Below are 19,824 nucleotides of genomic sequence, written 5' to 3' on the forward strand. Positions count from 1 at the left end.
TCTCCGGTTCAGGCTTGAAAAGCAATGCATTTCAGGAAATTATAGGTCAGTGACAGCCACCTGTAGCAATAGCTTTGTAACAGCGAGCGGCTCCGCTACTGTATGAGCTGCGCTATTAATGTCTGCTTCAACTAGCTATTTCTGATGTGGACTGCAGAGTATCAAGTGATCTGTACCGATTCTCCATCCGACTTCTTGAAACTTGTACATGTGATGACACTCTACAAAGTCTTCTCGACAGCTCATGACGTACAATGATGGCCCGACAAACTTCTACTTCTACTCCAAGCACTCGAGGCACATGGAGCGGCACCAGGTTCAATGCCGTTGGCAACGACATCACGTTACGATCAATGTTCCTACGGTCGACTTCAGACCGAGTTGCTCCTGCCTTGTCTCCTCCGTGGTTTGCTTTCCTTCGTACCCACCATGGAATGGACTATCATTCTCCCATTAACGCGCTCACTTACCCCCTAACTACTCACTCATTCTGACCCGCCTACTATCTTCAACATTTTAGCAGTGTATGTATACTGCCTAAAGTCATTCATCCCCACAGTTGATATAGGGCGAGTAGCTCAGCTGCAAAGCGTGAGTCAAAGGACGGTCGTACGAAGTCCACCAAGATTTTATACCAAGCACGGCAACTACGCCTTTTTGTAGCCGGTTGGTGCTAAGGTGAACGAACTGGTGCCGATGGCTTTTGCCAGTTCGGACCTGTGCATGCTCCTTTGCTTGCGAGAAACAGACAGCACCTCTTACACGAAGTCTAAATCATTGGCGACTTTATTCTCGTCAATTGCTATTGCACTGTCCACTGCATTTGCTATGAGCATTTTCCTTGTTGCAACGAGGACGGTATTGTACGCACGCATGACTTACCCAGGCTGTATGGTGCTAGCTCTAGGAGCACTTGATTCCACAGTTGGACTTATCTAAACAATAGGAAGGGAAGCAGAGTAGCGTGGCAAGCACTGAAGCTTTCTTCTCAAAACAGAGGCTCTATTTATGACAATAGACTGTAACAAACCCTGACTGAACTCCAGGCTCAAAACCCGATGACCTGAAAGTTGTAATTACACAGCGTAGCAGAACTGGACACTTCGAGCGGGCCAGATGCTTCTACCAATGTCGCGCCACTGTCATCCAGAATCTTGACGCTCACTTGCCCATCACTCAATCCTTCCACCTTGAACTTATTGAACCCTTCGACAAGGTCGATCGCCCCTAGCTCCCGATCACCGTTATTTACGAGGGCAACAAATCCAGTCTTTCCAGTGGCGACGAGTACAATGCCGCTAACAGCATCCTCAGCATTTTCGAAGTCCCTAGGCTTTCCGAAGCCGTCAGAACCACAATCGGCGTTCACCGTAAGAGTATGATGCCAAAACGTTCCCTGCACGTCCTTCATGCTTGGTACCATACCTGACGTCGTGGTATCACCCCGTTTCCACGCTTGGATGAATGGACCTAGAATGTTCCAATAACCTTTATGGTCATATTCCCTGACATAGTCCAAGATCGGAGTGCCTTGAATCGGATCTTCCCACCAATTTCCCATGTAATGACTCTCACCAGCATCGTTCCATGTCTGCAGCTCGATCATGTCCGGCTGCAGATTGAGCGCTTGTTCGAGGCGCACTTCGAGGTTTCCCTCGCCACGACGATACCAGTTGTTCTGGCTGGAATCGATATGCTTGAACTGCAGAGGCGAGACTCCCATGATGAAGAGCTTACTCTGGCTGTGGGCGGCAGCAAGATATGTCGCATCATCCGCATCCGATACGTCTACCTTTCCTGCTGAGCTATCAGGCCAAGAGTTCCAGTTGAACACTCCATCGACAGCGCTACGGGGGGTGAAGAAGTCTGGACTGGGTGTCGCGGTGGAGAACCCCGGTATGAGGAGAACGTCGCCTGCGGCGGCTTTAAATGAGGTCCATTCATCGTTGGAGACGGACTCGCCATTAAAGGTGGATACAATGGGCTTGTTGTTGTATTTAAAATAGGACGGTCGCGCGAGAAAGGGGGTCAGGTAATCTATATACTCAGAGGGGTGAGTGAAGTGATTGTGGTCGAATGAGAAGAATAGTCCGAAGCCGGAAGCGTCAGCCTGGTCGAACAGATGCCCAACGGTGTCGGTGGCCCATGAGTCTAAAGAATCTGCGAGAGTCTTAGTGGGGGCTCAGTAAGTTCTTCGGAGTACGGGCATACCTAGATTCAGTGCGGAAGCATCAAGACCTAAGCTCTTCGCATCGGCAATGTCCTGATTCGTGTGATCTGGTGTAATGGAGCCAATCATATAGTGCGCGAAGCTTAGAGGAATCAGATTGCAGGTCATTCAAAAAAGTAAGTGAAGCTTACATTGGTTTGCTAGGAGTCTGGCGTGCAGTTGGGGTCGGAGTGCATGTTGCGGTTGCCACAAGGTCCAAAGCGATGAGAATAATGAAATGCATCCCGGAAAATGCTTAAGGAACCACGTTTCTAAGACTGTGGTATTACTCGATGATGAAAGGTCAAAGTAAGGGGTGTTTGAACAAGTCGAGATTGGGTCTCTGGATATGATTTATAGATTCGTAAATAGCGCTGTCACGGATTTTGTTTTTGGGGTTCTGTGGGAAGCATTGATGATGGAACTGTGAGAGAAGGTAAATGAATCGGCGTCATATCTATTTCAAGAAGCATAAGGGAGCTTGTGGCCCTGGCGGAATGATCTTCAAGCAAATCATTCGGGGCCAGACATATCATTGGAATAGAGAATGTTTTAGCCCCCCTCAACTTGGACATAGCCATTTGGCCGATAGAAGACTAACGCGATTTTGAGTTGTCCTGATTGGATCTGACTCCCATGTACGGGCGGTGGCGTCTTAATTGGAGACCCGAGTCCGAACTCACGCATATTCATATGCACATCTTTGGGTTTACATCCGGATCACTCGAAAGCCATTTTCTCTCGGTAATATTCTGATTGGTTCGGAGTGTCGATCGTGACGGGCTTCTCCGAAGTTGCTCTACACGTTCGGTTTGTGGCTCCCAAGTCGATTACATTGTTTTTAACCCAATGCAGCCCTTATTTGTCGTAGCTTTATGAGACTGAAGAAGCATTCTACGCAATGCAGCACTGACGTATAGAGATCTTTGGCAGCATTCTACCGCAAAAAATTGTATAATTTTGGCAAGGCTGAGATCCTGTGTTGATGCAGCCCGGCGATCGCCAATAAACCTTGCAGCATTCAGGACCCCGACTATCCTCCATCGGGAACATAGCCCCCATTGGACACCTTGTATACAGGCCTACGCGCGACCAGCAAGTTCTTCCTCGGGACTTTCTGCATAGTTGCGATGTCCGCAGCCTTGTAAAGGAGAATAAATATACATCGCTCAGCCGCACAGATCTCATGCCTTACGTTTCATGTAAACCTTTCTGGATCGTTAGCATGCACCCCCGGCACTCACATCATTTACAAACACGATGAAGGTTGCTACTAGGGTCTTATTCCACCTCGCACATATCTTTTGTGTAGCATCAGCGACATGCTACTTTCCAAATGGTAACACAACAAATGACGCCGCATGTAATGGTGGAGCATCCAACTCGACATGCTGCGGACCAGGATACGCATGCCTGTCCAACAACCTCTGCGCTCTTACAGAAGAGGTCAACAGCGAAGTTGTAAAGTCGTCTCCCTTCTATGTCCGCGGAGGCTGTACAGACATGACTTGGTCCAGCAAAGATTGCCCTAAGTTCTGCAGGAACTCAACGAATGGAGACAACCTCGGAATGGGTGGCATGGGCGTGGGAAGATGCGATGGGGAGGCCAAGTCAATCGATACTATTGCCGCAACAGCAAAACGGCAGACTTGAGCGATACTGTGCTCTGCAGCAACAAAGAGTATTATTTTGAATTCCAGGGTAAGCAATCGTCAAACAATCCATGATCAAAGACTCACCGAGTTCGCGATAGGTTTTCCTAGCACAGTCACCGTCATCGGTCAGATCGCCAGTCAAACATCGGATTCTTCCTCGACCGGGTCCATGTCTTCCACGAGCATCGCATCATCCGCGTCTTCGCCGTCGTCAACAAGCTCTTCCGGAAATAGTCATGAAAACGACATGGAAAGGACTCTAGGCTTGGGTTTAGGGCTCGGTCTCGGGATACCGCTGCTCGGAGCCCTTGTCCTGCTGCTGTTCATCACCTTGAACCGCTGCGCACACCGCTCGCAAGCTGAGCTCGATGCTGTACAGACAGAAAGGGCAACCGACCATGGTGTACACTCTTGGAGTCCACGATGGTCGAAGCACCGGGCTGCTGGCGAACTCGACACTGTGACTGAGCATATATCCGAAGTACCTGCAACTGAGACGTATGAGCTGCAGGATGGGGATTCTAATTCTACCTATGGTATCATTATGAGGCAGAAGAGAGACATTACATAATTTGTGAGGTCCACTGTAGAGGAGCAAAGTTAGAGCTTTCCATAGAATCAACTCGAGCATTACAATCACTTGTTTCAAAGTCTTCGTCGTGCTAAGGTCCTCAAACGAAAGAAACCCAACAGCTTCTCCGAACATCTACACCGTCTTCGGTTCCTTCTGATATGCAAATTCGCACAGTGATAAGCGACATCAAATTCTTTCCGACGAATTCAAGATGAGAAGCTGCTGTGTTACTCGCTTTGTCATGAAAGGTTGATTATGACCGCTTGCGCCCGAGCCGTACCTAGCTATGATTGGTTGAAAGGGAATTTTACCGTACGCATGGTGAAGCCCCAACAACAAGAAGCAGCGTTCAAGGTCGAAATCGATGACGACGCAACAGCATCATCTCAAAATTCGCCCGCAATACCCGTGACTCCTCGCTTGTTACTCTTCGAGCGCGCGAACATGCTGAATCAAAGTCACCGCCCTGTCGACTTGCTCTCTGCAGTAAGCTAGCACCGTTCGCAACCAGTGCTTATTATGCTTTCAACCCCCAACTTGATTTATTCAATCTTTCTTATCTTCTGCTTACAGCTTTACCTCCGAAACTACCCCTTTCTGCTCATGGATAATCCTTGTCAATTCTCATCAGGGCTGTCCCTCGTAACCTCCATATCGTAGATCACCTCTCGCTGTCGCGCATTCAACTTCCAACACTCCACACCCATGCATTGTAATGTACTCCTCGAGCTATCCATAGTGGAGAGAGCGAATTAACGATTTTGCGTTATGCTGGACCTAATGCGCAACGGCTCGCGTTGGGAGTACCGTCACCCACATTATTCCTGGGTCTGCTACGAAATAACCCCGGAAGAGTAGTTCAGACAGGTCCTGTACACTACCATGACAAGAGTCCGTCTACCACTACACGAATCTCCAGTAGTTGGCACCATGCCCAGGTGTCACGCAGGAAGAGATCGCAGATGTCAAAGAGAAGGCCAACGCCGTGCTTGACCATCTATCGACGACCTGTGAGCCGGACCTATACTATCTTCCTGCTCGAAATGACGAGGAGCCACGAATTAGCCACGACACCGTCAAAGACATGGGTATCATCTAGGCCGCACAATCAATGGACTATACAGATGACCAATCAGTCCGTCGATACAGGTGGTACCGAAACATTGCCAGTGAACGGCGTAGGCGCAATAACTCGGCATTGCGTCCTCTGTGGTGGGCTGACCTTGCAGAAGTTAATTCGAACCGGGACTTCACATTCCGTTCGCTGGTCAATTTGAACGGTGCAATGAGAGCTACGAGATGCCGTTGCATGCTTTTTACTAACTGACTCGTCAGACTATTGATTACAGCTCGGTGCCAGCCACAGCTTTGAATCTGTCAAAGGACGTCTTGATCACAGAGCCGCCAATCGGGAACGTTAAACAGGGCGTGATGGTCCCCGTGAAGTGTACATGCTGAACGGAACTCGTGCATGAGCTCGGTGAGGTGACAGAGAACGAGGGCATTTGTATAGGAACCTTGGTGCGTAAACTAGAAGCACATGCACGCACAGCAACCGCCGTATGGAGGCTCTGGACAGAAGACCTACGGAACAGTGACGAGGAAAATATGCGTGAGGTCAACTACTGGTGCGTGCGCGGAATGTCCTGGATCCGTGATCTATTTGGAAGAATGAGAATCAAGTGATTCAAGGCCCACAGGATCAGTACGAAATCAATCTTCGTTGGCCGGTGTAGCCACGAGGGGCGCGACAACCGTGCATACCAGTGAGTGGAATACGGCGCAGTAAGCAAAACATATACTCGACCCCTTGCGGTTGAGTCAACGTTTGTTCCAAAAGGCGCATGTGCGCCCTCAGTGCTCCGCCATGCCAGTCGTCTAGGTAAGGTACCCGCCACTCTTGCCAGTAGAGACGCACACCGTCATATTTTCTACTTGCATTTACTGATCTATTGGAAGTTGTGGCGCTATCCTTCATGAGCTGATCAGTGTTGAAAAAACATTGGAAAGTCACGGAAAAGTGATCAATTGCAAGCTCCATCTAACGAAGTCGACACCACATCTCACTAGGACGTCACTTCACAGCCAACAGCGCACATCTCATGATCAGAAAAAGTATTTGATTCAGTCCATCAGACCAATGCGATGCTCAAAGAGCGAACTCGCTATGCTACAAAGAAGTATAGGATGTATACAAAGAACATATGTATCCACAAAGAAGCGAATTTTCCACACATAAAACGTTCACGTTGCCCCTGGCTAACGTGCTCTATTCATCAAGTCGCTTAAAAGTCGCGGGCGTGGCGGCGAGCCTTGGCCTTGGCGGCAGACGCGCTCTGCTCCTCGAGCCACTGGATGAAGGTAGACACAGTGAAGGTCTTAGCAAGGCCGGAGCCAGCACCAGCGGTGGCGGTAGCAGAGGGAGCGACGTCAGCGACGGTGGGGGTGGCAGTCGCGACCGGGACGGTAGAGGAGGCGGGAGCAGAAGCTGAGGCAGAGGCAGCCGGGGCGGAGGCAGAGGCGGAGGCAGCAGGGGAGGAAGAGACGGGAGTAGCGGGCGTGGTGCTGTTGCCAGAGCCGCTGTCGGAGCCAGAGCCGTACAGAGCAGGGCCGGGGACCTTGTAGCCAGTGTTGTCGCCAGAGTAGGGGCTGTACAGGATACCGGCGTCGGTGGGGGTGTACAGAGCGGTACCGAGGGTACCCTCAGGGCTGTCAGAACCGCCGCCAGTGATCTCGATGTTCAAGCACTGGGGGTAGTTCTGGGCACCGTTCTCGGAGCCAGCGCCGTGGAGCGCGATGGTCTCGTGGCGGAAGACGTAGTTGCCAGCGGCGAGGGTGGAGGGAACGGTGACGCTCCAGGTGTTGTTGTTGGCAATCATCTTGTTGGATGCCCAGTCGTCAGTGTAGCCAGCCTCGTCGATCTTGACCCACTTAAGGGCAGTCTTGTCGGCATCGGCGCAGTCGGCATCGCATTTGGCGACGTAGGTGATCATGGGACCAACGTGGGATTCGGGCCAAGCAGACCACTGGAAGTCGACGGATCCACCAGCCTTAACGGAGGCAGAGGAAGTGGCAGCCTTGGAGTTCTTGTGGCAGACGATGTCGGAAGTGGTGTAGGCGTCAGGGGAGACGAAGCCGTTGTCGAGGTTCTCGGCGTACCATCCAGGGGTCGCAGGAGGAGTCTGACCATTCTGGATCATGTAGTAGTACTGGAGGTCGAAGCCCTTGGTGTAGGTGCCATCGGCAACAATGCCAGTAACAGTGCCGTGAGCGGCGGCGGTGGCCGCAAGGGCAACAAGCTTGAGAAGAGTGGAAGACATCTTGTTTGCTTGATGATAGACTGGTAGGGTCGAAGTTGGGATGAGAAGATTGTTCCTGGAGTGAATGTTGTGGTGGAAAAGAGTGTCTTGCCTGCTTCACACGGTGAAGGTGACTGAAAGAACGAATGTGATGAAAGAACGAGAGGACTGGCGTAGAACCAAAGACTGAAGCCTGCGATGAGGATGCTTTTCGATGAAGGCAGGGCTGCTCTATTTATCTGGCAACCTGGCGCCCACGCAGCGTGGCTCGATCAAGCGCCCATGACGCCGACCCTTGCAATTCAATACCCCTGCGAGACTGGTGGAAACAGTGGACGAGCCCCATCGCCTCTGCAATGTCTGCTAAGTTTCACTCGAACCGATATGAACGGGGTCTCAGAGTGTTCCGTGAACGTGGGTCTACACGTTTCCTACGCCAAGCGAAAACCCTTGATAGGGCGACTGGTCCCCGGTTGGCGGATGCAGCGTTATGCAGGAACCGACAAAGACGAGAAGCATGAGCGTGAAACAAGAATTCCGCGCCCTATCAAAATTGCGGTAGGAACATGGCATTTGCCAAGCCGTCCGCATGTTTCTGACAGAGTGAACGAAAGCCTTAGCCTCAGGAGTGGCGCCCGTCAGCCAGTGGGGGCGTCCTGATTGAACGCGTACCAGGGTGGAATTGCAATGCGAGAGAAGTCAATGCCTCGGAATGACCTGATGCGACGTCGCAACCTTCAAGCAACGACTGCCTTCGGACCATGGACGAGCCGTTACCTTGATACTGGTCCTCCATAATGGCAGTATCGCGGAAAGCTCACTGCATCTGCCCTCTCCTGCTGACACTCCCAAGAAATCCTCAATAATGAAGCCCGTCATCGAAAGTTGCGTGTTCCCCAACGCCGAGCCTGAAACGAGCCTTCTGGCACTTCTCATTGGCGCGAAATTCAACCTATAGACTTTGAAACACTTCCGTGCCGTGCAAGCGAACGCACCCAAGAAGACCCACCGCAGCCGCTCGCTTCGCCAACTCACCGCTGCGCCGGCGTCTGCGGGAACAGAAAACTGTGAACACTTCGTCAATGCGCAGAGTGCGAAACAGCGCCATACGCTTTCGGGAAGCGGGGAGACACCTTATGGGCGATGGCGTGAAATTTGGTCTGACTCTGGTTCGTTCGAGACGATTCTTGACCATGCGCGCTAGAACAGAGTGAGGATGCGCCGCGGCATTGACATGGCAGGCTAAGAACATCGAAGATTGGCGATTCCTGTGTAATTATCGGCGGATAGCAGCGTCTTCTCTAAGGAAGATGATGCCTGCTTGTCTTAGTCTCTTCGCAGATGAGAATTGGACCTGCCAATAAATCGCGCGATCGTGAAGACTCGGCCAGCGATTACGGCTGATAGATGCCAAAGGATCGATTCGAGGATCCGTGGAGAGCGGTCGTGATTTCACTCTAGCCAGGCCTGCAGAGCGCCGAGCACCAGTGCCGCCAACGTTACGATCCAGCCTGCTACGCCAAAGGCTCCTTGCACGTCATCTTTCTTGATGGTCCATAGTATACCGAAGACCGCACTCCCAACGCCGAAGCCAGCTATCAAGACCGCCCACACCTTTTGCGCCAGGAATCCCTCCACGAGATTGATTCCCCACCCCATACCAAATTCCAGTCTTTCACGGCGCTTAGGAGCGCGTAGATACGCTATCAGCTCGCCATCATAATCCTCGGGATGCTTGAATAGATGCAGGAGATAATGAGACCCTACGGGGGGCATAAGATCAACCGTTTCGAACGTATACGGATGTTGCGAGGGCGACTTATCGCTTACGGAAGAAGTCGTAGGTGGCATCGACGGTGTGGCGCGTATATCTGCGAAGCGGTTACGGTGCACTTCGAAGTGGACGAATTCAATAGTGGTCAGTCCCCTCAGTCTAGTCCACTTCAGCCAACGCCGATTGAGATGCTCGTAATGCTCCCGGAGCACCATCGCGAGGTCTTTGTCGCTTCTGATCCGCTGTGTGTTGACGTCAAGGTGAACAACCTTGGGTGTGAACTTCCCCTCATTCGCACATGTCAACAGCCATGAATCTTCCACCGGTCGATGTATCGACACGCTGAACGGGTTGTTACTCTTGACACGTGTAGGACTATACTTCGAGCTATTGTTACTCTTGCCCCAGGATGAAGATCCACCGTATGTCGAGGAAGGTGTCGCTAACGTAGACGCTCTACTGGCATTGTCGAAGACCGATGACATCGAGGTTGCTGTGCTAGAGCGACTATGTGAACTGGTCGGGGTGTGCGCACGTGGGCGGTTGAGATACCCTTCAAGCCATCGAGCAGCGCCCGGCCGACGTTCGATGAAGTCGTCGTAGAGGTCCTCACCACAGGACTGCTCAGGTCAGGGAAACGTGAACGAGCAACTAGCGGGATCATTACTTACGCAAGTCCAGCGAACACGCACATGATTAGCCGGCACTGGAGGTTCGCTCCCATATGTATCGCGCAGATGCTGCAGGCCTTCGACCACTTTATCCAATACAGCACCCAGCGCAAGACCCCAAAACAAGGCGACCCGATTACCTGACGTTGTAGGCGCAGATCTTATCTCAAGACCCGGCGAGAGCGGACGCATTCCCACTTCAGCATCGTTGACGGGCTCCTTGATGCTTGGTATTGATCTTCTCGTCCGGTCCAGACTCGACTCAAGATCATCTGCGACTGTGCCAAACGCTTCCTCAAGTGCTTCGCGAAGTTCATCGGCATCAGTCGATCCAACTTCAGACCAGACCGGTGAAGCTTCCACGGGATCAATTACACGGGCATGGCCAGGTGATACTGACGTATCGTCCCTCGTTCTCGTGTGTACTCTACCGGTTCGAGGTGAGCGTTTTCGCATTGCGGTGGGTGATGCATTCGCGGATTTGGAAGGAGGAAGATTGGTCTCAAGACGAGGGAGGGTTTTTGGCTGCACTGTTGGGACAGAGTCTGGAAGAGAACTCTGGCGCCGAACTTTTCGATTCGCCAGATCCGGTTTATCGAGTCGTGTTCGTCGGTCTTGGTTGTTGCGTTTTTTGCTAGAAGCATCATCGGATGATTCCTCGGACGAAGGATTTGAGCGAGGTACATGTGTTAATGATAATGCTGCAGCAGCATTTCGAAGGCGGTCTGACACCACTGATTCGGAGATTGAGCCCTGCGGAGACCGACCGATGAAAGACTTACGAGCACCAGTACGATTGAGATCTCCTCTTAACATCTTCCCTTTTGTTCGTACGCGGTTGCCCTTTTCCACACGCCGTACCGGTCCAACAACTGACAGGCCGCGCGTTGGAGTTTTGACTATGCTCAGCACAGAGCTAGATCTGGTCGGCAAGACGGAGCAATCGGACGATATCGGTTCAACGTCTGCATGATCTTCCATTTGATCTGCGATAGAGCGAACATCAGATAGCAATGTCTCCGCATCGCTAAAGCTATCTTCTTGCAATGAAATCCTCCTTGAAGCTTCATTAGACGTTTGATTGAGCCATTGAGGAATCGAGGAGACTGCAGAGGTAGGTGCTGGTCGGGGTGCCTTCTCCACTCCGGGCTCCCCAGACGTGCCAATCTCGAAGACTTCGCTGGACACGTCAGTCGGTATGGGATTGTTAGTTTTGCCAGTGTCCAGCTCCACTGGAGGCGCCGTAGAATCGAGCTCCGAAAGTGTCGGCAGTTGGTTGACAGAATTGCGACCCAGGTGAACCTCCCTAACCTCGTTTGTATCTGCGTTGGAACCCTTCAAAAGCCTGACAACAAACCCCTTTCCGCTCTTCTTTATGCGCGCTTTGATATCGGCCAGTTTGCGCGATTGTGTCGAAGCAGTAGAATCGCTCCGCGAGAATGTGACCTTCCAGTCCGGCACAACTTTCTCTAGGAATTCCGGAGGTATAGCATCCAGCTCCGACCACTCCTGCCGTTCTGCTTGTGGTGTTGATGGAGGGCTCGACTTCTGTGTTTGATACAATTGCGATACGTCGTAGCCTAAGCTTGGTGCTTGTTGTAGGTTCGCGACAAGCTTCTTCGATGGAGACGCCTTCAAACGGTCCCCGCCGCCGGCATGCTGATGTTGGGGATCGACGTTGACTACCAACTGGAATTGACCTGGTTTGTCCTTTTCTTCTTGTAGTGTGAGTGTAAATGGGACTGATTGTGTCTTCTCGTATTGGGGAAGAGGCGTGCCGCGGCCGTCTTCCTGCGATTGCAAGTTCACGACATCTTTGCGCATCGAACGACTAGCGGTATGCGATCGCGGTACCGGTGAGGCTATGGAGGAAGCCTGTGGAAGGCGGTTAGTGGGTTCCCATACAAAAGCTCATTTGCAATGCGCGATTGCTGGAGCCTGGTGCATTGGAAGGGCAGCTTACCATGTTCTCCGTTGGCAACTTTGCACGATGCAGAGATGCCTGAGCAGAGCAGGTGAGAACGAGTCGAAGGCGGCCATATTGGTTTTTGACGAGCAGGCTGCAGTCAGCTGCGGAAAGTGATGTGCAGGGCAGTCGTCAAGGCATCCTCCGCTGCACTGCCACAGACTCCGCATGGCGGGGGTGAGGGTGGCTGCGTGCGCGGGTCATGATTGGTGTACAGCCTCTGCCGATGACCACAGAACACCATCCGAACTCTTGTTCGCGGCCTCCTTCTCAGCTACCGGGTTCAGCTCCCTCCGAGTTACGTTTCAATGAACCAGAGAGGTAATACCTTTCGCTGGGCATGGCAGCCACATGTTGCGACGGGGTTATGCATGGCTCTTCGCGGCCTTGAGCCTTCTGTATTCAACCTTTGATTGGAACCAAGCGAGGAAGTGTGTTGCATAGTCGATGTTTGGATGAAAAGGCTTCGAGGTTGTGGTGAGCTCGACGCGGAAAAGCCCTCATTTTATTGGATGCCGCGCTGACCATGCGAATCTGCGGCCTTTTGCGCAGGTTTGCGTGTTAATCTAGAAGCTCTCCATTTTACCTGCGCTTCTGGACCTTGTCGGCTGGAAAGGGTTAATTCGTTCGACATCACAATGTGAAGAAACGCAGCGAAGTCGAATTAAGGTTGTGGCTCGGGATGGTGGTAGGAAGTCGCGTACCACGGCTCCTTCCAACGTTCGCCTCGTGATCCTCCAGCTACCTAACCATCAGCAGCAGGCTTGTGTACCTACAACAAACCGAGGCTCACGATCGCAACCCATTGTCGCCCTCACAACCGAAATGCCTCTCTAGCACGTCATGGCATGTCTACTAACTCGCGCCCAGCGCGGTGTCGTCGAAAATTTCCACCTATCCACGCTGCGAATTCCCCTCGGCTCGGCGCTATTGTTCCATTACCCAAGCCGGCAAATATCGTCAGGGCCTACTTTAGCATCACCTCCGCAAATAGTCCCCGCAAGATCAACAAGTTTCTCCGACGCCCGCATTCTGGAGGCGAATCCGGGGAATTGTTGCGCGCAACCCGAGATCTTGGAAATTTACACGCGCGCAGTGAGGCTCTCGGATGCAGGCATATATAAATTGATCGCCCCTGCGATCACGGACTGCATCCCTACAGTCAATCTATCATTGCGAAGGGCACAATGAAGCTCACGACCATCTTTTCGGTTCTGGGCCTAGCCTCCGCGGCGGTTGCCAAACCATTGGCCTCCAAAACACCGACCACCTTCGCCCGTCGTGTTGTTTTCGAGCCTCCGAGGGATAAGAATTGGACAGATCCGGGAGTTCTCTACGCTCGTAGTGCGCAATTGCCCAATGGCGACCTCCTAGCCACATGGGAGAACTACAGCCCCGAGCCGCCCATGGTGTACTTCCCCATCTACAAATCCACCGACCATGGCTACACCTGGAAGGAGCTTTCCAGAGTACAAGACACCCAGAATGGCTGGGGTCTACGCTACCAGCCTTTCCTCTACGTCTTGCCTGAGGCGCTGGCAGGATTCCCTGCCGGCACAGTGCTCCTGTCCGGATCTTCCATCCCCAAGGATCTGTCCAAGACCCAAATCGAACTCTACGCTTCGCGCGACAGCGGCAAGACATGGAAATTCGTCTCCCACATCGCGGCCGGCGGCGTCGCGCTCCCCAACAACGGCGAAACCCCCGTCTGGGAACCCTTTCTCTACAAGCACAAGAATACGCTCATCTGCTACTACTCGGATCAGCGTGACAACGCCACCCACGGCCAGAAGATGGTGCACCAGACCACCAAGGACCTGAAGAAATGGGGCCCCGTCATCGACGATGTCGCCTACCCCGAGTACACCGACCGGCCCGGCATGCCGACCGTAGCTAAGCTGCCCAATGGTCAGTTCATCATGACCTACGAGTATGGCGGCTTCCACAACACCACCACCTACTCCTTCCCTGTGCATTACAAGATCGTGTCGGACCCGGAGAAGTTCGGTCCTGCGACCGGCCTGGAACTCAAGGCCACGGACGGTACTATCCCCATCGGGTCTCCCTACGTTGTCTGGAGCCCCGTTGGCGGCAAGAATGGAACTATCATTGCGTCCGGATCCTCGAATACCGAGATCTTTGTCAACACGAAGCTCGGAGCACAAGGCGCATGGAAGAAGGTTGCGAGCCCTGAGGCGACGCATTACACGAGGCATCTGAGGGTGTTGCATGATCCGACAAAGTTGCTGATCATGGGCGGTGGAAAGCTTCCGCCTAGCACCACGAATAAGGTGCAGCTTAGCGTTATGGACATTAGCAAGCTATAGACAAAGGTGGGCGCCTTTTAATAGAACCGTTCAAGTGGTAGCACTTTGTCTCTATGGGATGAGATCATTCTATTCAGCCCTGTTTCTGTCGGATGTTATGAGGGTGATTCTTGCTCACTAGGTATAACTTGACACTGCACATCCACGCGCACCATCAGAGTCGCAAGAGCTGACCGTACTTCTGCGTGTACTTTTCCAGCCAGACTATGATTATTGAGCCACTTACCTTCTCTAAAGATTCGAATTAACTGAGGGGTTAGATCAATGTAAAAGTGCAATTGACTTTAAAGTTGTTTTGACGAAAACAAAATTTGACGAGACGAAGTGGGCTGGGAAGTAAACATACATACAAAATCTGATGCCAACAATAAGGAGAGCATTAATTGTAGAGAGTTGTAGGATTGAATAAAGTATGCAGCGGTATTGACTGAAGACCTGAAACTGTTGCTGAATATAATGAGATAAGATAGAGAGCACACTCCGACAAGCCTCTGTAGGCTTTCCACACAGCGATCCATAGATAGACATTGACTAGCCGAAAGAATAACTCCTTAGAAGCCTTTCAGTCAGCGCCGAAAATTGTCGCATAGCTCTTTCCTGCAAATAGCACACCTGCCCACACCATCGGGATTTGGTGGATTTTTCAGACACCGTAGTATGCATTGCTGATGGAAGCAATGCCCGCACTGCGTTTTAACGACGGTGTAATCGAAATGTTCGTCCTCGTCCACGTCACCAGGCTCCGGGAAATAGTCCGCGCGGCAGATGGGGCAGCGGTCTTCTTTGTCGTCCTCATTCTCGGCTTCCTCGGGGTTGACTGGCTCCAGATATCCCGATTTCTGACGGAACTCGTCAAAGGAGGGCAGTCGCACACGTGATCTCGACCTCTCGTCATCGTTATTTATATATTGTACATCCTCAGCGTCTTCCCAAATCCAGACCGTGTTGCGTTCTGTTTCCCGAAAGATTTGACGCCCAACGATGATTCCTGGCCTAGTAACATACCCTTCACGAACAATTAAATCTTCGATATGCTCGACTTTCTCAATTCCAATGTACTCGTTGTAGAGCTCAATTTGCCTGTCGTTGGGCATGTATCGGGTACACACGAAGCTGATGTATGTATCGTTTGGGGATCGAACGCATATGTAGTGGTATCCTTGCGCGGCCATGAATTTTATTAATAGAGCTTAACCTTGATGCTGTCTCGAGAGGCTCTTGAGAAAAGTAGTTGTCGTAGGTGAAAAGATGGTTTAGAGAGCTCGTTGCATATCTCTTTGCTTTTGAAGACGTCACCCCTTCCACGTAACACTCTGTGTAAGATCCTCTCGAAGGATACAAACAACGAAATACACTCATGTGGTCCAGTGAGTCCGTCATTCTCTACAAATACCAAACTCACCAAAATCGATGGGTAGGCGGTTTTTTCATACTTTCGAGTTAATAGTCGTCGAGCAGAGGGAAGACTCAATCATTTGCTGAGCATTTCATGATCGCTGCTTGTACAAATAGTGGACTGGCGCTCAATAGCATTATTAGCGATCGGGTGACTGACGTGACCGGCAGCAAGACACGTGTTGCAGAGAGAAGCAGCAACGGGAATGAATGCAGCAAGACTCACGCAGATACAGTATCTCCCAGTCTTATACGGATCTCATTCTGTTCTGCATGTACTCTCTGACACAATCATATCTACGACTCATGTACACTTATGACTCAACTATATCTGCGACTCATGTACACCCATGACTGCAGCACATTTAAGACGGTTGATTCCCTCAAGACTTTTCTCATCTATCACAAACGCTAGTATCCCACGCCTAAGCCTTTCCTTGACATGCTCCCCACATCCTGAATTCCCATTACTCTATTCTGCCAAACTCAGTCCCACGGTGCTTCCACCTGAATGGTTTCTCCAACCTCCTCGCGCTCCTCGTATCACGGAAGTCACGTTTGGAAAATTGGATTTTTATATTTCCTTTAAGGTTGGGATGTCGTGCAATGTTGCATCGGTAACATCTACAGCAGAATCATCATATTGAACACTTCTTTCATCAGCACTGTTATGGACCCCAGAGGCAACGACAACGTCTCCGCCCCCCGACTGTGCCTTCTCCATCAGGTCCAGGGATGCGCGTCGATATCAACAGTAGGCTCCCGTATTTGATATCGCATGCGAGTTGCCTACTCCTATCTCAGTGCTGTCCACGTCTTTGTCGCCTCCTGAACTCGTTCCATTGACCGGTATTGAGTGACCCTTCGCAGAATTGCCGTCCATCAACTGTTTCAGCTTTGTCATTCTCTCCTCGAGCCGCAGCAGTTGTTCCTTCAGACCTGTGACACGAGCCCTCAGGTCCTTGTTCTTGGAACCAGAGCTATTCGACAAGTTGTCTAGTCGCGTATCGCGGGCTTGCATGATATCTTCCACAAGTTGGGGATTGGGCGGCATCTTGACCTGGAATTTGCAATCTTCGAGTTGAATGGTCGTGTATTGATTCTGTGCACTCTGATGCACTCTTTTATGGTTGGGAATAGCTACATGTTTGCATGGGGCAAGCATTTGTGTGATCACGCGGAGGACCGGTCTTCCTTTAGATTCTAGCTCCTCTATCATGCTTAGGTTATACCTAGCGAAGGTTTGGTCCCTTCGAAGCGTCAGGATAAACGTGAGCATGTGTTACTAGGCTACATTAGAGTTGCGAGATGTTGGATTTACAAAAGTTTGGCTAAGTGCTAGGTGTGGTGCTGAACGCATAAAGATGGATACAACTAGAAAGCGACACGTAGACTATAATTCTGGCTCCCGATGTGGTGAGTAGAATGGACTGCTCGAGATGATGCGTTTGCAAAAGCAGCTTGGTAGCCTTGCCAGAATTTTCGAGGCCAAAGCGGTCCCTTTATGACCACTCACCTGCACAACGAGCTTTGCAATCCGCAACACCACCCGCTGTATTTAGCAACCAAACCTACCATGCAGCCTCAATACTACGTGCCCATCGTTTCGAAGTCACCTCCGCCGATGGCGAGTGCGGAAACGTCCGCCGCTCCGTTTGCGCCGCATCCAGCCGTGATTCCAAGCCAGAACGTTCCGCAGGCTCCGTCCGGCACACCAGCTCTTCAAGCCCTCGAGACCAGTTGGGTAGAAGAGACGCTGCTCCCATTCCTGCACTACGCGTGCATTGATCTAGGTCTTTCCGCTTCGCAGCTCAAAGACAGTGTGCTTGCCGCGAAGATCTGGGCTTTCCATCGCCAAGTACGTATGGGGACGCGGTAGATGTATTCGTCGATTGCTAAACCAAATAGAATCCACCTACTGTCAACGAGGACATCTTGTTCGAGCGCATCTTCATGTTCGTCATGAATCGACACAACTCCACCGATATCGAGATCGCGCCTTATGCAGAGCTGACCCCGCTTGTTCGCTATCTCGTTCGTCGCGCCATGATCAATGGCCCCTACAAACTCTTGGATCGGAAATGGACTGGAAGCAAAGAATGGGTTGCGGAGATGGCAGCGAGGTACAAGTGCACGTGCAAGGCATGTGGAAGCAAGGAGAAGATGTTGTCGACAGAGGAAATGATGGGACGGGAGTTGTTGGAGTAAGGGAGAGGCTGGCTGGACATGGATGACAGGGCTAGACTAGCAGTAAAGCTGTTCATCACGAGAATGAGATCACGAGATATCGAAACTCAAGGTGTTGTTGCATGTCGCGTGCAAAGCCTGGAGCACGCCATTGCCGGAGGAGGAGCCTTGATGAGGAAGGTATGGTCGTCGCTTATCTGCATCCTTGTCATTTTCTACACATTGCACCAATCCTTGCGAGCGGTTATCACACAACAACGGACCATGTTCCAGAAGATGCTTGCAACGTACTCAGAGAGAGCCTTTTGCCGACAGCTGCCATCCGCTTCAATAACGCCCGATGCCAACCGCGCAGGCATACCCTCGTACGCATGGTGCGATAAGATACCAAAGAAATCATACAGCTGTGCATGTGGAGACCGCTCACCCGTATTTCGGAGTTGTCAAAGTGTCTTGGAAAATGCTTGAATGCACTGGGCGTGAAGAAGCGAAAGCTTGGTACAACGCTGTATACTATCGCCAGTAAACTCCATGTTATAGGAGCCCTTCTTCTACACGGCTGGACGTTCAGTGGCTGCTAGTCATTTACCACATGTCTGATAGGCTCCAGTTTCCCGGTCGTGACTATCACACACGACACCTCTCGTACGTACGCCACGATAGAAACCGCGCAACTACCATCCAGTAGCAATGACAGCGAACAAAACTTTACGATGACATCCACCAGTCAACGTTCTTGAATCCCATGCGCCTTCCGGTAGCCGAGGACATGCAGGATGATCTTCGATTTTGCACCCACGGCCTTAACAAAACAAGCCCACTGCAGTGGAGGTGTTGCGTAACCCTCAATCTATTCTTCTGTTATCACGCGCGCGACTGTGATACCAGAGTTTCTAGGCCTATCGCGCTGGAAGATTAGGAAGGTGTTGCCCCTGTGAACTATCGAACACGATCCCTGCCTATGTTTCATTAGACAGGCATCTACTTGCTAGGGTGCACTACTGTCGGACATCAAGGTAAACATATTCATACGTTATAACTATAAGTATGGTTGCTATTTTCCACATTTCAGGTACACAAGAAGCAGACAGCTCCTCTTCCTCAGCTCCCATATTCAAGGTACCTTTCCACAGCTCCTACATTTGCTCTACACAGCATCATCTTCGCCATGAAGTTCCTTGCCACCCTCATCCCCGCCTTCTTGGCCTCCACCGCCATCGCGGTTCCTTCCCGCCAGGAGCGCTCCGCAGCCCGTTTCAACCGCCGCGAGGCCCTCCGCAACTCCAACCCTCTCCAGGCTTCTGACCTCGAGGAGCTCCGCCTCGCCAATGCCAACGAGTCCCATGTCTCCTACTCCTCCAACTGGGCTGGCGCCGTCCTCATCGGCACCGGCTACAAGAGTGTCACGGGCACGATCACTGTGCCTACCCCCAAGAAGCCCTCTTCCGGATCTTCGTCTACCCAGTACGCTGCCTCCGCCTGGGTTGGCATCGACGGCGACACTTGCTCAACTGCCATCCTTCAGACTGGAGTGGATTTCTACATCAAGGGCTCGACGGTCAGCTTCGATGCGTGGTATGAGTGGTATCCCGACTATGCGTACGACTTCACTGGTATCACCGTGAGCGCGGGTGATCAGATCAAGATGACTGTCACTGCGACCAGCACCAGCGCTGGAAGTGCTGTCATCCAGAACTTGACCACCGGTAAGACGGTGACCAAGACCTTCAGCGGCGAGACAAACAAGTAAGTACCTGTCATGACTTG

The 19,824-nt window shown here is 51.6% G+C and overlaps 9 protein-coding genes across 9 annotated transcripts; 4 read left to right on the forward strand and 5 right to left on the reverse strand.

The window, feature by feature from the left end:
• Window positions 1-1,048: 1,048 nt before the first annotated feature.
• N0V89_007238 (uncharacterized protein) lies at window positions 1,049-2,299 on the reverse strand (the record flags this gene model as incomplete). Its single annotated transcript, XM_056216003.1, has 2 exons — window positions 1,049-2,160; window positions 2,212-2,299. 2 exons carry the CDS (start codon window positions 2,297-2,299, stop codon window positions 1,049-1,051), a joined length of 1,200 nt encoding a protein of 399 aa, XP_056070250.1.
• Window positions 2,300-5,320: 3,021 nt separating this feature from the next.
• On the forward strand, window positions 5,321-5,537 carry N0V89_007239 (uncharacterized protein; the record flags this gene model as incomplete). The annotated part of the gene is made up of 2 exons (XM_056216004.1): window positions 5,321-5,329; window positions 5,361-5,537. The coding sequence occupies 2 exons, from the start codon at window positions 5,321-5,323 to the stop codon at window positions 5,535-5,537; spliced, it is 186 nt and encodes a 61-aa protein (XP_056070251.1).
• A 1,186-nt stretch (window positions 5,538-6,723) lies between these two features.
• N0V89_007240 (uncharacterized protein) lies at window positions 6,724-7,758 on the reverse strand (the record flags this gene model as incomplete). The annotated part of the gene is made up of 1 exon (XM_056216005.1): window positions 6,724-7,758. The coding sequence occupies one exon, from the start codon at window positions 7,756-7,758 to the stop codon at window positions 6,724-6,726; it is 1,035 nt and encodes a 344-aa protein (XP_056070252.1).
• A 1,431-nt stretch (window positions 7,759-9,189) lies between these two features.
• On the reverse strand, window positions 9,190-12,148 carry N0V89_007241 (uncharacterized protein; the record flags this gene model as incomplete). The annotated part of the gene is made up of 3 exons (XM_056216006.1): window positions 9,190-10,131; window positions 10,183-12,057; window positions 12,146-12,148. 3 exons carry the CDS (start codon window positions 12,146-12,148, stop codon window positions 9,190-9,192), a joined length of 2,820 nt encoding a protein of 939 aa, XP_056070253.1.
• Window positions 12,149-13,335: 1,187 nt separating this feature from the next.
• N0V89_007242 (uncharacterized protein) lies at window positions 13,336-14,475 on the forward strand (the record flags this gene model as incomplete). Its single annotated transcript, XM_056216007.1, has 1 exon — window positions 13,336-14,475. One exon carries the CDS (start codon window positions 13,336-13,338, stop codon window positions 14,473-14,475), a length of 1,140 nt encoding a protein of 379 aa, XP_056070254.1.
• A 531-nt stretch (window positions 14,476-15,006) lies between these two features.
• N0V89_007243 (uncharacterized protein) lies at window positions 15,007-15,569 on the reverse strand (the record flags this gene model as incomplete). Its single annotated transcript, XM_056216008.1, has 2 exons — window positions 15,007-15,034; window positions 15,088-15,569. 2 exons carry the CDS (start codon window positions 15,567-15,569, stop codon window positions 15,007-15,009), a joined length of 510 nt encoding a protein of 169 aa, XP_056070255.1.
• A 1,049-nt stretch (window positions 15,570-16,618) lies between these two features.
• On the reverse strand, window positions 16,619-17,035 carry N0V89_007244 (uncharacterized protein; the record flags this gene model as incomplete). Its single annotated transcript, XM_056216009.1, has 1 exon — window positions 16,619-17,035. The coding sequence occupies one exon, from the start codon at window positions 17,033-17,035 to the stop codon at window positions 16,619-16,621; it is 417 nt and encodes a 138-aa protein (XP_056070256.1).
• A 459-nt stretch (window positions 17,036-17,494) lies between these two features.
• On the forward strand, window positions 17,495-18,078 carry N0V89_007245 (uncharacterized protein; the record flags this gene model as incomplete). The annotated part of the gene is made up of 2 exons (XM_056216010.1): window positions 17,495-17,728; window positions 17,779-18,078. 2 exons carry the CDS (start codon window positions 17,495-17,497, stop codon window positions 18,076-18,078), a joined length of 534 nt encoding a protein of 177 aa, XP_056070257.1.
• Window positions 18,079-19,225: 1,147 nt separating this feature from the next.
• On the forward strand, window positions 19,226-19,807 carry N0V89_007246 (uncharacterized protein; the record flags this gene model as incomplete). The annotated part of the gene is made up of 1 exon (XM_056216011.1): window positions 19,226-19,807. The coding sequence occupies one exon, from the start codon at window positions 19,226-19,228 to the stop codon at window positions 19,805-19,807; it is 582 nt and encodes a 193-aa protein (XP_056070258.1).
• Between the last annotated feature and the right edge of the window lie 17 nt (window positions 19,808-19,824).

This window comes from Didymosphaeria variabile, assembly GCF_027946475.1.
Source record: "Didymosphaeria variabile strain IMI 356815 chromosome Unknown scaffold_5, whole genome shotgun sequence".
NCBI lineage: Eukaryota > Fungi > Ascomycota > Dothideomycetes > Pleosporales > Didymosphaeriaceae > Didymosphaeria > Didymosphaeria variabile.